Genomic DNA, 17,134 nt, shown 5'->3' on the forward strand with positions numbered 1-17,134 from the left:
GGATTTCTTCTCGATTTCTTTTCCTTTGTGTAGGGGTGGCCAAGGACCATGATGATAGACAGGGCAAACAGTGAAATCACCAAAGTGGGAAGCAATGAGATTGTCAGGTTTATTTATTGCCATGGTAAAAAGTAAAATCTCCTTCCCATTTGAGTTGACTCCTAATTATTTAGGGACACATCCTTGTAATTCTCTTGGCAAGAATAAGGAAGTGGTTTCTTCCTGTCTTCCTAGCTCAGCCTGGAGCCCTGGAATCGCCTGGTGGTGTCCCATCCAAGCCTTAGCCAGCCCAGCCTGCCTTAACTTTCTAGCTCAGCCAAGGTGAGTGTTAACTAAGTTTAACACATTCTTTTTTCTTCTGCTTTCACACACGAGTGCACGACCTTAAAATAGATGGGAAGCTACACAGCTGCTTCCTTGTGGTGTAGTGTCAAAATTTGATTGAACAATTTTGGAGGCTTCTGAAAACCACTCTAAAGGGGTTTGTGTAATATGTAATGTAGTTTCCCTGCCCTTGTCAGTCTCCCACACTGCTTCATCAAGCCCTCTTCCTGATTTGACTGCTCCAGAAGGTTGAATCTAATCTGATTGCGTTCAAAGAAAAATGGATTTTGATTCAGTGTTCGAAAGAACTTCCTGGGAGAATCATATGCTTGATAGTCGGTCTGGCAGATACCTCTGTCTTTCTTAGAAAGGGTTGGATTAGATGGCCTTTGGGGAGCCCTTCCAATGTTAGGATTTTATAGGAGTAAATACAAATAAAAATGCTTTTTTTATATATATAGCCACCCATCTCACAAAATGTGACTCTCAAGAAATGACACAACTCAATCTGTATTTTGATTTTTTTTTTTTTTGGATGGAAACACTTTGCGTTGATATTCTCCCCCCCCTTTTTTTTAAATCTTTCTGCTGGCTTCCTGTATATATTTTATTAAACGTGTTCTAAGGTAATTGCCAAAGTCTCTCAACAATTCACAGTTAAACATGTTCCGAGGCAGTTGAACAGATGCACCCACAATTTTCCAGACTTTTTCCAGTAGCCAAGAGGCCCGGTTCTTTGCTCTTCAGCAAAGGATTGTTACCTTGTCATGGTGCTGGAGCTTGAGCACCTCAATGATGCCATGAGCTAAACCGTGAAGGGCAACCCAAGGGGGGGAGGTCATGACAGAGAGGTCAGGCTAAATGCGATCCCTGGGGAAGGTGATGGCAACCCACCCCAGTATTCTTGCCGTGAAAACTAAATGGATCAGTACAACCAGAGATATGTCGGTATACCATCGGAAGATGAGACCCCCAGGTCGGAAGATGGTCAAAATGCTACTGGGGAGGAACAGAGGATGAGTTCAACTAGCCCCAGTCATGATGACGCAGCTAGCTCAAAGCCGAAAGGACGGCTAGCGGCCGACGGTGCTGGTGGTGAACGGCGAATCCGATGTTCTAAGGATCAACACACCATTGGAACCTCGAATGTAAGATCGATGAGCCAGGCAAATTGGATGTGGTTATTGGTGAGATGTCAAGATTAAAGATAGACATTTTGGGCGTCAGTGAACTGAAATGGACTGGAATGGGCCACTTCACATCAAATGACCACCAGATCTACTACTGTAGACAAGAGGACCACAGAAGAAATGGAGTAGCCTTCATAATTAATAGTAAAGTGGCTAAAGCAGTGCTTGGATACAATCCCAAAAACGATAGAATGATCTCAGTTCGAATTCAGGGCAAGCCATCTAACATCACAGTGATCCAAATATACGCCCCAACCACAGATGCTGAAGAAGCTGAAGTAGAGCAGTTCTATGAGGATCTGCAGCACCTACTGGACAACATGCCTAAAAGAGATGTTATTTTCATCACAGGAGACTGGAATGCTAAGGTGGGCAGTCAAATGACACCTGGAATTACAGGTAAGCATGGCCTGGGAGAACAAAATGAAGCAGGACATAGGCTGATAGAATTTTGCCAAGACAATTCACTCTGCATCACAAACACCCTCTTCCAACAACCTAAGAGACGGCTTTATACCTGGACTTCACCAGATGGACAACACCGAAATCAGATTGACTACATCCTTTGCAGCCAAAGGTGGCGGACATCTATATAGTCGGTAAAAACAAGGCCTGGAGCTGACTGTAGTTCCGATCACAAATTTCTTCTTGCACAATTTAGGATCAGACTAAAGAGATTAGGGAAGACTCACAGATCAGCTAGATATGAGCTCACTAATATTCCTAAGGAATATGCAGTGGAGGTGAAGGATAGATTTAAGGGACTGGACTTAGTAGATAGGGTCCCGGAAGAACTCTGGACAGAAGTCCGCAACTTTGTTCAGGAGGCGGCAACAAAATACATCCCAAAGAAAGAGAAAACCAAGAAGGCAAAATGGCTGTCTTCTGAGACACTAGAAGTAGCCCAAGAAAGAAGGAAAGCAAAAGGCAACAGTGAAAGGGGGAGATATGCCCAATTAAATGCAAAATTCCAGAGGTTAGCCAGAAGAGATAAGGAATTATTTTTAAACAAGCAATGCACGGAAGTGGAAGAAGACAAGAGAATAGGAAGGACAAGAGACCTCTTCCAGAAAATTAGAAACATTGGAGGTAAATTCCAGGCCAAAATGGGTATGATCAAAAACAAAGATGGCAAGGACCTAACAGAAGAAGAGATCAAGAAAAGGTGGCAAGAATATACGGAAGACCTGTATAGGAAGGATAACAATATCGGGGATAGCTTTGACGGTGTGGTCAGGGAGCTAGAGCCAGACATCCTGAAGACCGAGGTTGAATGGGCCTTAAGAAGCATCGCTAATAACAAGGCATCAGGAGATGACAGCATTCCAGCTGAACTGTTCAAAATCTTGCAAGATGATGCTGTCAAGGTAATGCATGCTATATGCCAGCAAATTTGGAAAACACAAGAATGGCCATCAGACTGGAAAAAATCAACTTATATCCCCATACCAAAAAAGGGAAACACTAAAGAATGTTCAAACTATCGAACAGTGGCACTCATTTCACATGCCAGTAAGGTAACGCTCAAGATCCTGCAAGGTAGACTTCAGCAGTTCATGGAGCGAGAATTGCCAGATGTACAAGCTGGGTTTAGAAAAGGCAGAGGAACTAGGGACCAAATTGCCAATATCTGCTGGATAATGGAAAAAGCCAGGGAGTTTCAGAAAAACATCTATTTCTGTTTTATTGACTATTCTAAAGCCTTTGACTGTGTGGACCATAACACATTGTGGCAAGTTCTTAGCGGTATGGGGATACCAAGTCATCTTGTCTGCCTCCTGAAGAATCTGTATAACGACCAAGTAGCAACAGTAAGAACAGGCCACGGAACAACAGACTGGTTTAAGATTGGGAAAGGAGTACGGCAGGGCTGTCTACTCTCACCCTACCTATTCAACTTGTACGCAGAACACATCATGCGACATGCTGGGCTTGAGGAATCCAAGGCTGGAGTTAAAATCTCTGGAAGAAACATTAACAATCTCAGATATGCAGATGATACCACTTTGATGGCTGAAAGCGAAGAGGAACTGAGGAGCCTTATGATGAAGGTGAAAGAAGAAAGTGCAAAAGCTGGCTTGCAGCTCAACCTCAAGAAAACCAAGATTATGGCAACCAGCTTGATTGATAACTGGCAAATGGAGAAAATGTAGAAGCAGTGAAAGACTTTGTATTTCTAGGTGCAAAGATGACTGCAGATGCTGACTGCAGTCAGGAAATCAGAAGACACTTAATCCTTGGGAGAAGAGCAGTGACCAATCTCGATAAAATAGTTAAGAGCAGAGACATCACACTGACAACAAAGGTCCACATAGTTAAAGCAATGGTGTTCCCTGTAGTAACATATGGCTGCGAGAGCTGGACCATAAGGAAGGCTGAGCGAAGGAAGATGGATGCTTTTGAACTGTGGTGTTGGAGGAAAATTCTGAGGGTGCCTTGGACTGCCAGAAGATCAAACCAGTCCATCCTCCAGGAAATAAAGCCAGACTGCTCACTTGAGGGAATGTATTAAAGGCAAAACTGAAATACTTTGGCCACATAATGAGAAGACAGGACAGCCTGGAGAAGATGCTGATGCTGGGGAGAGTGGAGGGCAAAAGGAAGAGGGGCCGACCAAGGGCAAGATGGATGGATGATATTCTAGAGGTGACGGACTCGTCCCTGGGGGAGCTGGGGGTGTTGACGACCGACAGGAAGCTCTGGCGTGGGCTGGTCCATGAAGTCACGAAGAGTCGGAAGCAACTAAACAAATAAACAACAAGAGGCCCGGTGACTTTATTTAAAATTGCTTGTTCTTCCAGGCCATTTCAAATGTGCCATCTGGCATCTTTCCCCTGCGAAACAATTGAGGGATTTAGCTTAGTGTTGCAAAGTGTGAAGCAGGGATCTGCTGAGCATCTGCAGATAATGCTTCCTTTTCCTCCTGAGTATATGCTGCAGTGGTCCTGGATGCATGCAAAAGCTTCTGGGCCAGATTAAGAACTGGCAGGAAAATGATCTGCCTTGGCTTTCATTCAACAGGGGTGGCCATGCAGGCTGGAATACAGAGAGAGAGAGTGTGTGTCCCTGTGCTACCCTTTTGGGCTTCTGACGCCTGGGAACTGGAATGCCAAGGGTAGAGCAGGTGGCATTTAACAAGTATTGGGAGAAACAAGGGCCAGTGCATTCCCCACTTGGTTTGAAAGACCACTAGATCTGGGCTGTCCTCGTTCTGCTTCTTAAAAACAATAAATGCCTCAGCCTGGACACATGGAACCAACTTTGTGTTTTTTGCATGATTTCAAAGCTGTCCTCCATGCCCCTATTTCTCTCTCCTTTCTCGGGCATTGCCCATTCTTTGTAATTGTGGGGGCCAGAACCTTGAAAGAATGGAAGGAAATTCATTTCTTTGCCCAGTACGGCAAGATTGGGCTTTTCTTTTCCTTCCTCCATTCTTGTGGCATCTGCTTATTCAATATTCCAAATTTGTCTGGACCCTTAGCTCGTTTATAACTTTCCTGATTCAAAATCTTACTTAGCTTTGTGCCATTTATTTCAAATTCTTTTAAGTTAACTTTTCTTTTGTTCAGAATGAGGATAGACTCACCAGGTGGCTTTTCAAACTTGTCTTTCCGAAGATCTCTAATAGCTTTAAGATAGTGAAATAACAGGCAATTTCCAAAAGTGATTAGAAGTGAGGTTAGCAAACTAAGTGTCCTTTAAAAGGCTCCACCATGGCTGTGAGCTTGATGATTGATCCCTTTGTCTCCTGGTACTCAGACCCATGGGGGACCGCTGTCCTGTGGTCTCCTTGCAAGGAGCAGCTGTCTGGGGCACATGTGGGTGATCTCCCGTCCTCTTCTTGTCTGGAACTCACTGGTTCTTCAGACTTTACCGTGGTCATTGTCACCGCTTTCCACAGAGATGTGTTCAGCTCACCATGCCTCCACCCGATTCCCCAAATTCTGAAGGGCACTAACTTTAGCACGCTCCAGTGCTCTTCCACAGCAGTTTTGGAGGGCCTATATAAAAATGTTCCCTAAAAGCTAAGACTGTGCCCCTGTGGACAATGGCTGTTGAAACAACAGTTCGTGTCCTGTTATACTGTACCGTCTGTAAGGATCCTAGGACCTACCTTGTAACTCCTCACCGGTAAAAAAACATCCAGGAAATACTGATTTTTGTTTATGTACAGTTTGTATCAGTTCAGTATGATTTAGCTTCCTTGAACGTAACCAGATTCTGTTCTACTGCCTATAATATCAGACACACCTTGACTGAACCTGCAACTAGTTGTAACATTCTTACTGGTAGTCCTCACTTAACAACTACAATTGGGAGCAGAATTTTGGTTGCTAAGCAATGTGGTCATTAAGCAAATCCAGACCCAATTTTACAACCTTTTTTTCACTATGGTCGTTAAGCAAACCATGTGATCGTTAAGCAAATCATGCAGTTCCCAATGATTTTGTTTGCTGGAAGCCAGCTGGAAAGGTCAAAAATGACAATCATGTGACTGCAGGGATGCGGCTACAGTTGTAAGTGGGAGGACCAGTTGCAAGTCAGTTTTTTCAGCACTGTCATAAGTCCGAACTGTTGCTAAACGAATGGTCGTTAAGTGAGGATTACCTGTATCCTGTTTTGTGGATTTATTCTCATTTTTATTTTTAACATGTTTTATTTTCAACTCTGGTCTGTGATCATAATAAATTCTATCCTTTTTTTTGTACATTATTTGTCTATAACATTATAAAACTTTCTGTCCTTGTTTTGGATATGATGTGCAACTACTGCTTTCCATTTCTTTCCAGCAACCATGAGGACTAGAGGCTTGACATTATATTTGTAGATACCATATTGTACTGCTCAATAGACAGTTTTCTTGCCCGCTAGCATCTGGTTTAATCCCTTTCCTCTCATTCCTGTTTCAGGGAATTTCCTTTCTTTGGTAACTGACCAACATGTCAGAAGAGGTCATCGTCCCAGTTTACTGCACCGGAGTCTCCGCTCAAGTCCAGAAGCAGCGGGCAAAGGATCTGGGTCTGGGGAAACATGAGAATGCAGTCAAGCATTTGGGTCAAGATTTTGAGACGCTTCGGAACGAATGCCTGCAGAGCAGGGCTCTGTTCCGGGACGAAACCTTCCCCGCCACAGCCTCTTCGCTGGGTTTCAAAGAACTGGGGCCAAATTCCTCCAAGACGTACGGTGTCAAGTGGAAACGGCCAACGGTGAGCCACGACCAGCCAAAGGAAGATTTTCAGGGTGCAATTCATCTCGAGGACCTCAGTCTTTTCCTTTCTAAGCAAATGTCTCGTCCTGGCAACTGCCAAAAACGGGCGTGGCCGCCCATTCTCTTCCCGGGACCCCCTTTCTTTTCACTCTAGCTCATTCCAATCCCTCCTCCCTATCTAACTCTCTCCTTGCGCTGCAAAATAGGGGAGGATATCCTCAGAAACGAACAGCATGAGAAAGACCCTTGCCTTTTTGTGTCTTTCAGGAAATGTGCCGCAACCCCCTTTTCATTGTAGACGGAGCCACGCGTACCGATGTCTGTCAGGGAGCCCTGGGTGAGTGACAAGATCTACAGCAACGTGGGTTTTCACATCCCTGGGTTCCTTTCCATCTTTTTCCAGCCTGGAGGGAGCCGAACAGATAAAGCCGGTTCCACACTGCCATTTGGAGGAATATTCCCGAGCGAGGAATCAGCTTCATCCCCTGGAGCAAAGAAATGCAATCTTTTAAACCAGGGAGGGCCATCAGCGGCCCCTGGACCATGGGCGCCCTTGCCAAAACCTTGAATATGGCCTCTAAAGCCCTTCCAAAAGCATACCTGAATTTGAATATTTAACCTGGCAATATACAGGCAGTCCTCACTTAATGACCATTCATTTACTGATGGTTCAGACTTACAACGGTGCTGGAAAAACTGACTTACAACTGGTGGTCACGCTTAACGATCATCACAGCATCCCGTGGTCACGTGATCACCATTTCTGGCCTTCCTGGCTGGCTTTTGGCAAGCAAAATCAATGGGGAACTGTGTGATTTGCTTAACAACCATGTGGTTTGCTTAACGCCCACGGTGATTGGCTTAACAACCGCCACAAAATGGTTGTAAAATCAGGTTGGATTCACTTAATGACTTCTTCACTTAGCAACCAGTCTCAATAAGCAAGGGCTATCGGTAAACCCATCCAGATTCAGTATTTAGTTAAATTTATTCTATAAAGTTGATTTTTTAAAACGCTAGCCTCCCCTATAGCTTTGCCTTGTTTTTCCCCTTTGGGGTGGCGTCCCCTCTTCCTTCACAAGGTACAGCTGGAAATATTTGGGGCATCCCTGTTGGAAACTGTAAAGGCGTTGAATAGCAGCATGGGAGGCCTCTGGCCAGTTTCCCCAGGTCCTCCCCTGTTCATCTGCTGTTCTTTGCTTCCCCTTGATTAATTCTCGTTAAAGGGAGCCTCGCAACAGTTGGATAATGCGAAATTTTGGATGCCAGCGCCCCTTTCTGGCTCTGCTTTCTGTTTCCATCCCCTCGTAAGGATCAATTGGAAAGGTTAGGTTCAAAAGCCACAGGAACAGGGATCTCGGAAGAGCTTGGCAGAAAATGTGCACTCCTTTTTTTTTTAAAAAAATGGCATATTGCTAGCTGCACTGGTTGCCAGTTGGTTTCTCGATCCAATTCAAAGTGCTGGTTTTGACTTCTAAAGCCCTTCATGGCATGGGACGGGGTTATCTGAGGGACCACTTCTCCCTGATTACATCTGCCCACCCCACCAGATCTATCAGAGAGGGCGTGCTGTGGATCCCGTCAACTAGGGAGCGGCACTTGGCCAGTCCTAGGGGATAGGACTTTTTTGCTGTGGCCCCCGCTTTATGGAACCTTCTACCATCAGGAGTAAGGCTGGCTTCATCCCTTCCGACTTTCCAAAAGTCCCTCAAGACCTGGTTGTGCCATCAGGCCTGTGGACCCCAGAGGACTGGTGAAATATTGAGGTGGCTCCCCTGTTAAGTAACACCTCAATATATATGTTTTTATTGATTTTATTTTTTTCTGCCGGTTTCGTGTTTTATCATGTCAAAGCTTTTGTTAATCCTGTTATTAACCATCGCCTTGGGAATATGAATTGATTTTTAGCTTTGTGGTATGCTACCCAGAGTCACTTGTTTGTGAGATGGGCAGCCGTATAAATTTGATGGATAAATCAATGACATTGCTATACGTTGGGCACAGGGAGAGAGAGGAATGAACAGGGAGGAGGCAGTGAATGCTGATTACTTCCCGAAAGGGCACAAGTTGCAAAAAGTGTGTCAGGAAGAGGGAGAACCCAGCAGCCTTTAGTGCAGTGTTCCTCAATTTTGGGAACTTGAAGATGTGTGGACTTTAACTCCCAGAATTCCCCAGCCAGCAGGGGAATGGCTGGCTAGGGAATTCTGGGAGTTGAAGTCCACACGTCTTCAAGTTCCCAAAATTGAGAAACACTACTTCTGGTGACTTTGGGCTACCGTTCCCATCCTGGCCAGGAGTGACAAAAAGCTTCGCTCCAGCTGAGTTTTGCTTCTGGGGTTGTGTGGGTGGATGATGAAATGCATCATGGCTCCCTGGCGCTGTGCGCTACTTCCTTGCTCTCCAGCCCGTCTCCTGCAGTCTCTTTCAGAGTTTGGGCAAATCCTCAGGGGAGAGATTCCCGGCAGCTGCAGGGAATGCACCTGCCCACCTCTTCCTGCCGCGTCCCCACTCGCCCTGTCCGTTATCTGATCGGCGCCTGCGTGTAGCTGCCACCCCTCCCTGTGGCGAAAAGCCAACTTCGGGATTAAGAAACAGATTGGGGCTTGTGTTAGTCCCAGATGCCCGAGGAAGCTTCCACCCGGTTTAGCCCTCCGTTCTCGCTCTGGACCAATCGTGGCCCTGCAAGGTTGCAAACAACTTGATCGTCGCCTCTCGCGCTGACCCCGGGCCGCCTTCAGCCTTGTTTGTCCAAGAAGCCACAGCTGGCTGGGTTTGTGCAATGCACAGAATGGCAATCACTGCCTTGCCGACTGTCAGGATTGAAGTTTGTGAAACAAGATACGGCAACAGCAACAAAGCCAGTTTTTGCAGCCCAAAATTCTTGACACAGATCCGCAGAAGCCCTCTGGGGTTTTTAGTATTTTATCCAGCCCTTCCTGGAGATGCCAGGAATTTATACTGGTATCTTTTGTATGCAAAAATTATGCCTTTTTACCTGTGTCGGTCCTCTCCTAAAAAGAAAAATAAGATGCCATTCCTGGTAGTCTGACAAAGGCCTGGTTTAAATGAAAACTAGATTTGTTCTGTCCGGCATCATTGGGTATATTAACTCCCTGAGCTTGGAGTAAGGGATTTTCCCAGCCTTCCCTGCAAGGGCCAGCCTGTAAAAGAGGTTGTTGACTAAGTCAGCTGGGGTGCTTCATCTCAAAATAAATCAAGATTCTAGTCTTCATGGTGTAAATAAGGATCTTTGCCTTAGAGCAGTGTTTCTCAACCTTGGCAACTTGGGTGGACTTCAACTCCCGTAATTCCCCAGCCATCAGGAAGCCTGGTTGACAATATAACCTCAGAGGGGCAAGTGGGGCTGACCTCTTCGAGCTCTTTTTCCCTAATTTTGCAGCTTTGAGGGGAGACTTGGTAGGCAAAAGAGTTGCCTTGAGCTTGAAATGAAAGCCATCTGATCCAGTCCCGAACACGTCCTGAAAACAGGGAAAATGAGCCCAATTTGAGAAAGCGTAAAAGGTGTTCTCGTAGCTGTAGGTATAAGATGCCCATCTTTAAACTTGCCCTCCACAGGGTAGAAATTTCAGCCTCGTCCCTCCTGGGGCACCACAGAGGGAGTTAATGATCATTTTTTCAGAAGGTGGGACCAGAAGCGTTTCCCACCCAGGTATGGAACCTGGCACCTGGTCCCTGAGCTATACAGAGCCTCATGCCTCGTAATAGGTATCTGAGAAAGAAGGGGGTTAAAAAAGCTGGAAGCGACTGTTTCTGCCATTTAATTTTTAAGGATGGACTTTTCTCTCCATGGCTGGCTGGCTGAATTTTCTGCTGCTGTTCTCTCATTCCTAGGGGACTGTTGGCTCTTAGCTGCCATTGCCTCGCTCACGCTGAACGACCCCCTTCTCCATCGCGTGGTGCCCCATGGGCAATGCTTTCAGAATGGGTATGCTGGTATCTTCCACTTCCAGGTGAGTAACTGTCCTGCCACGTGATCCTTTGTCCAGGGACCACAGATTCGTTTCCTTTTCCTTTCTGAAAGACAAGCAGGGTGTTAGTCCTGCGAAGTAGTCCAGACAAGAAGCACAACCCAGAAATACTAGCTCTAACTTTGTAAGGTTGCATTAACAGAATTTTGCAAGTCTGAAAATACATCTCTCCCGCTGTCACCTTTACAGCCCAAGAAACTAGGGAGGGTCCCTTCTGGGATGTTTTCCACACTCCCATTCCTTCTGTGGGCTCAGCTGCCTCTTATCTGACCGTTGGCTCTTCCTCCTGTCTCCCAAGGACATTCCCACACGCCATTAAAAATTATCAGTTGGGGGCTGTGGGAATCCATATTTACTATTGAGTGGAAGGTTCTTGAAAAGACCAAGACAGTTTGTTTAACGTGGTTGTATAATCATGGCTTATCATCACAGCCCTCCTTAACACAGCACCAGCTGTGTACGTTTGACCATAAATAAGGATCCTTGACGTCCTTCTATCTTCTTGTCCCGGGCACAGATTTGGCAGTTTGGGGAATGGATAGATGTGGTGGTGGACGATTTGCTCCCGACAAAAGATGGCAAGCTGGTGTTTGTGCATTCTGCTGAAGGCAATGAGTTTTGGAGCGCCCTGCTTGAGAAAGCTTATGCCAAGTAAGTATCTTTTGTTTTGTTTTGTTTTGAAGAGGAAAGGGTTTAAAAGTTGGTCTTGGCTGTCAGAAGACTTGGCTTTCTCCTACGGAAGAACGGAAGGTGAAGTTGGCTGAGATGGCGAAGTTGACTGCTTTGATTACAGAAAAGTGTGAAACGGAAAAAGTCTATTTTGCTTTGCTTTGCTTTTTTCATAAGGGACGCGGTGGCGCTGCGGGTTAAACCGCTGAGCTGTCGATCGGAAGGTCGGCGGTTCGAAACCGCGCGGCGGGGTGAGCTCCCGTTGTTAATCCCAGCTCCTGCACACCAAGCAGTTCGAAAACATGCAAATGTGAGTAGATTAATTGGTACCGCTTCGGCGGGAAGGTAACGGCGTTCTGTGAGTCATGCTGGCCACATGACCCGGAAGTGTCCTATGGACAACGCCGGCTCCAAGGCTTAGAAACGGAGATGAGCACCGCCCCCTAGAGTCGGACTCGACTGGACTTTACGTCAAGGGAAACCTTTACCTTTACTTTACCTTGCTTTTTTCATTTCTTTTCATTTATTTATTTATTTATTTGTTTAATCAGCTTTTTCCACCACCCATCTCCCCCGAGAAGAGAGACTCTGGGAGGTTGACAATAAAGCGCGTTCTGTCTGTCTACGTTCTTGTTAGCTTTTTTCTTTTTCTTTTACAATTTTAATAAAGTTTAATTGCGAAAAAAAGACTTGGCTTTCCCCCACCTCTCCCAAGAATTAGCGTTTGGAGAGCCACTCCATTTTCCCCATCTGTGAAATGGGCGAAACGCTCGGCCTGATGGTCTGACATTCAGATGACACTGTGCTACCTCTCCCTAGGCTGAATGGCTGCTATGAGGCCTTATCTGGAGGAAGCACCTCAGAAGGCTTTGAGGACTTTACAGGAGGTGTTACCGAGTGGTACGATCTCCGGAAGCCTCCCAGCGATCTCTTTCAGATCATTTTGAAAGCCCTGGAGAGGGGATCTCTCATGGGATGCTCCATTGACGTGAGTATATCCGGGATGTCATCTAGCCCTTGCTTACAGAGGGGGACCCAACTAGATTGGCAGCTGTGGGTTGACTCCTGGACCATTGGACCCTTGGCAAGCATTTTTTTATTATTTTACTTCATTTCATTTCATTTCACTTTATTTTATTTATCTTCTATCCCTCCTTTATTATTTTTTTATAAATAACTCAAGATGGTAAACATACCTAATATTCCTTCCTCCTCCTCTTTTCCCCACAACAGCAACCCTGTGAGGTGGACTGGGCTGAGAGAGAGGAACTGGCCCAAGGTCACCCAGCCGGCTTTCATGCCTAAGGCGAGACTAGAACTCTCAGTCGCCTGGTTTCTCCCCTGGTACCTTAACCACTAGGCCAAACTGGCTCTCTCTCTTTCAGCTCCACCCCACCTCTTTATGGGCATTTAGATCCTGTAACGTAGCTTTTCCTCTTCTTCCCTTCTTCTTTCCCACTTGGAATTCCAGATCACGAGTGCTTTTGACATGGAAGCGGTCACCTTCAAGAAGCTGGTGAAGGGCCATGCTTACTCAGTCACCGGAGGTGAGCAGGTGAGCTGCTGAGCCTCCGCAAGACGACGCTCCTCCCATGCAAGGGCCTTTGCCACGCAGAGCTTACAGCTCACGTGGCCCAAACCAAAGGAGAAAGGGAAGAACGATGCTTCTTTGCCTGAAAGAAAAGAATAAACACGATGGGATTGTTAACGGTTGAGAGAAAGCAAAACCTCGTTTGCACGCTGCGCGATGCCTTTAATACAGTCCCGTGTAATACATTTTCTCAGCAGCTGTGCTGAATTTGTTTTGGCACTGGGGACCACAGCTGTGTGTTTTAGGGATTCAGCACTCAGATACCAAGCTGTGCATTGCTGGTTTCTGGTTAGTACAGTGTTTGCCAACCTGGGCCACTTTAAGATGTGTGGACTTCGACTCCCAGAATTCTGGGAGTCGAAGTCCACACAAAGTGGCCCAGGTTGACAAACACTGGGTTAGTGTGTTGTGTGAATCTGGTTGGCTGTGGCTTATTACCCGAAGCCACCTTAACATAAACTCGCTGTAATTGGGGTCTCACGACAATCTCTGCCTCTTCCATCAGATCAACTACCGAGGTCAGCGGGTCAGCCTGATACGGATGCGAAACCCGTGGGGAGAGGTAGAATGGACTGGAGCTTGGAGTGACAGGTAAAATGGTGGTCCTGGAGCTGCTGAACTACAACACCCAGCATCCCTTGTCGTGTAGCTTACGGGAAGCCATAGGGTGCCCTTGCCTGGACTAGAGAAAGGAAATCAGATGAGTGAAGCAGACTTTACCCAGACTTTACTCCTGCGAGCCGTGCACTTCGTTCAATTCCATCGAGGTCCTCCAGGCTCAAAGTTGGCAGTAGAAAGGATAGGCCAGCTCAGGGCTTTTCCATCAAGTGGTTCTGTGTGGTCTCCCTACCTTTTCTCCCAAAAACCCTGGGCATCCCACCTAAATGAACATTTTAATTTGGCTAGAATTTGAACCCAGCTCACTGCAGTCTCTTACCATTTAACCCCTATATGTAAACACTTAAAAAAAAAAACAGGTCAAATGAAACTTTCATTCGGGGCTTGTTTCTGGAACGCCTGTTTGCTCCCATAATTAAAATTTTAGAAGCTTCCGCTGTTTTTGTTGCACAGATGAATGCACACTCTGATCCCATGCCACAGTCATGCGTAAAATCTCGTTTATTTCCTGGTTGATTTAGGGTGCCTTTTAACCTCTTTTTATTTTTTAACAGTTCGGGAGAGTGGAACGTAGTGGAGCCGGCTGTCGGTCAGCAGCTGAGAGTTAAAATGGAGGATGGGGAATTTTGGTACGCCTGTCTTTTATCGGAGTTGCAGCAGAAGGAAGCGCTTCTATTTAAATGGGGGGGGGGTTGATGACACCAGGGCTGAGATGGTGGTGGGGAAGTTCCAAGGTTCTTTAAAAAAAATAAAATAGATACAGGAGGAATCTGAAATCCTGGGTTCTTTGGGGGGTTTTTTGCCATTTTTCTTCATCGCTATCAGGAAGCTTCCAAGTTCCGCCTCCCCCCGACAGAGATCCGGAGGCTATAGGTTCTTTTCTTTGCATGCTTCAAAACCCGGCTCTGAATTTGCTGCTTAATTTTCCTGGCAGGATGTCCTTCCAGGACTTCCTCCGTGAGTTCTCTCGCCTTGAGATCTGCAACCTCACGCCAGATGCCCTGAAGTCCCGCAAATTCCGGAAATGGAACACCACGCTGTACGACGGCACTTGGCGGCGAGGGAGCACGGCCGGTGGCTGTAGGAATTACCCAGGTAGCTCCTGTTGGGGAAGGTGTGATCCTTAAAAGAGAAGACTCCCGTTGAGCCCGTCCTTGGAGAGCAGCCCACGTTGCTTTGCAGCCTTACAAAAATCGTGCAAAGTTATGCCGGTGCCGAAAAAATCGAGTTACAGTTGGTCCTCAAAGTTGCGGCCATCGCAGCATCCCCGCGGTCACATGATCGCGATTTGGGCGCTTGGCTTGTGGTGACCAGGACTTGTGACTTCCTGCCGACTTCCCCATTGACTTTGCTTGTTGGAAGCCAGCAGGAAGTCCCAAGTCGCGGTCACATGAGGTCCTCACTTAATGACCCACATTCCTTGCTTAACAATGGCAATAGGGACGGCTGCCAGGGTTGCCATTGCTAAGTGACGTGGTCACTTGACATCACACTTTACGACCTCATCGCTTAGTGATGGAAATTCCAGTCCCGCTTGCCGTCATAACTCGAGGACTGCCTGTAAATGTAATGCAAAGGGTGGAAAAGGTTAGCCGTGGTGTCTACGGCTGGCTGCTGTTTTCCCCTGCGGATTTCAGAGGTCAGATAAGTAAAAGATAGTTTGAAAAAGGGCTGTTCCGCTTGCAGAAATAAAGGGTTTGCGCACACTGTCCATTGGCAAACCAGTCCATGCCGCTGCTTAGAAAAAGACGGCAGGTGAGACTGGCTGTCGTAGCTCGCTCTTCCCAATCCACTGCCCACTCACTTCTTTGAAGCAAGCGAGGGGATTAACTGAGATAACCAGAAGGAAAACAGGCACTACCAATCTTTTGTGGCCTTCCTCCAGCTTCTTCTCCCTCTGATCTCCTCCTTCAGCCACATTCTGGATTAACCCGCAGTTTAAAGTTCGCCTGGATGAGATCGACCACGAGGGCGAAGACGGGCGAAGAGAGCCGGGGTGCAGCTTCGTTCTGGCCCTGATGCAGAAGCACCGTCGCCGGGAGAGGCGGTTAGGCAAGGACATGGAGACCATCGGCTTTGCCGTCTACGAGGTAGCACCCGAGGGGGCTCTCCCACATCCCTTTGGGTGGGGATGGCTTCTCTTTTGAAATGCTCTGATTCTTCTTCTGTGTTTCTCCCAGGTGCCCCCGGAGGTACGTTTGCAAAAGCCAGTTCAGCACGATAACGGTCACGGAGTCAAGCCGCTGGGCCTGTGGCAGTAAAGGTTTTCCAGGATTCCAGGCCAATAGGTCTTCCCCCCAGCTTGGGGATGTCAGGAACGAATCGGGGATTCTAAGATTACAGGCCTCTTTGCTTTAAGTAAGGAGCAGTTGCTGAGTTAGACCTAGTTCAGTCTTTGCTAAATCAGGTATACAGGTAGTCCTCGACTTACGACCACAGTTGGGACTTCTGTTGCTAAGCAAGGCGGTTGTTGTAAGTCATGCCCAACCTCTATTGCTGTGGTCGTTAAGCGAATCTAGCTTCCCCCGTTGACTTTCTTTGTCGGAAGCTGGCTGGGAGGGTTGCAGATGGCGATCGCGTGACCCCAGAATGCTGCAACTGTCGTAAGTGCGAGTCAGTTGCCAAGCACCTGGATTTGCTCACATAACTGTAGGGATGCTGCGACGGTCGTAAGTGTGAGGGCTGGTCGCACGTCACTTTTTCAGCACCGTCGTAACTTTGAACAGTCACTAAATGAATGGTCCTAAGTCGAGGACTACCTGTAGGTAGACTCCTGCCCTCCAAATAATGTTGGGCTATGGCTTAAGAAAACAACTAAGATGCTAGTCCTCGTGGTCCTGAATGAAGACCGGATTTAGGAATGTGCAGTCAGATCCATCTCATTCAGCCACTCTGCAGGGTGAACATAGTGGTCTGCCGTTCTTCAGACTTGCAGGCAAGTCTTGAATTCTGGACCCTTTTGCTCTCCTGGGGGATCTCAGCAGGAGGGAAGGGCAGCCAAATGCATTACTTCGGTCCTGATCCCCCTTTTTCTTGGCAGTGCAAGGGGCAGCCTTCAGTCCACCTGAAGCGTGACTTCTTCCTCTCCAATTCTTCCCGGGCCCGGTCAGAGCAGTTCATCAACCTGCGTGAAGTCAGTACTCGTTTCAGGCTGCCACCAGGAGAGTATATTGTGGTCCCTTCGACATTTGAGCCCAACAAGGAAGGAGATTTTGTACTCCGGGTCTTCTCGGAGAACAAAGCTGGGACGGTGTAAGTCATCCTTTCCCAGGATTTTTTTCAGGGGCGGGCCTTGCCTTCGTTGCGCCGAACCGTGGTGGGTTCAGATCATGCTTTCTTGGGCAAACCGTAATGGCTTGGCTCATAAAATAGTCTTAGCTCTAAGTCGACTCTCAGTGTTTTAAAAACTGATTGTTTTAATTTTAATTTTTAAATATTGGCATTTTTTGGAAGTGGGAGGGATGCAGTGGGCAAAACATTAACACACAGGAGTGTAGGGTTGGGCTCTTAAGGTGGGGTTTCTGGTTTGGGGCAGCCTTCCCCA

At 47.0% G+C, this 17,134-nt stretch overlaps 1 protein-coding gene across 2 annotated transcripts in view; it reads left to right on the plus strand.

The window, feature by feature from the left end:
* CAPN1 (calpain 1) overlaps window positions 1-17,134 on the plus strand; it is a 242,784-nt gene that overhangs the window by 3,282 nt on the left and 222,368 nt on the right. For both annotated transcript variants that reach the window (XR_010068829.1, XM_063317059.1), the window contains exons 2-14: window positions 235-321; window positions 6,425-6,721; window positions 6,991-7,060; window positions 10,576-10,694; window positions 11,230-11,363; window positions 12,201-12,369; window positions 12,853-12,936; window positions 13,478-13,563; window positions 14,145-14,219; window positions 14,525-14,685; window positions 15,505-15,680; window positions 15,771-15,782; window positions 16,631-16,842. Coding sequence is in view for 1 of the 2 variants with exons in the window: in XM_063317059.1 (XP_063173129.1) it covers window positions 6,455-6,721; window positions 6,991-7,060; window positions 10,576-10,694; window positions 11,230-11,363; window positions 12,201-12,369; window positions 12,853-12,936; window positions 13,478-13,563; window positions 14,145-14,219; window positions 14,525-14,685; window positions 15,505-15,680; window positions 15,771-15,782; window positions 16,631-16,842 (1,565 nt within the window). In the remaining variant the exon portion in view is untranslated. The remainder of the gene's footprint in view (window positions 1-234; window positions 322-6,424; window positions 6,722-6,990; window positions 7,061-10,575; window positions 10,695-11,229; window positions 11,364-12,200; window positions 12,370-12,852; window positions 12,937-13,477; window positions 13,564-14,144; window positions 14,220-14,524; window positions 14,686-15,504; window positions 15,681-15,770; window positions 15,783-16,630; window positions 16,843-17,134) is intronic.

The sequence above is a fragment of the Candoia aspera genome, chromosome 17 (genome assembly GCF_035149785.1).
Source record: "Candoia aspera isolate rCanAsp1 chromosome 17, rCanAsp1.hap2, whole genome shotgun sequence".
In the NCBI taxonomy this organism is placed as follows: Eukaryota; Metazoa; Chordata; class Lepidosauria; order Squamata; family Boidae; genus Candoia; species Candoia aspera.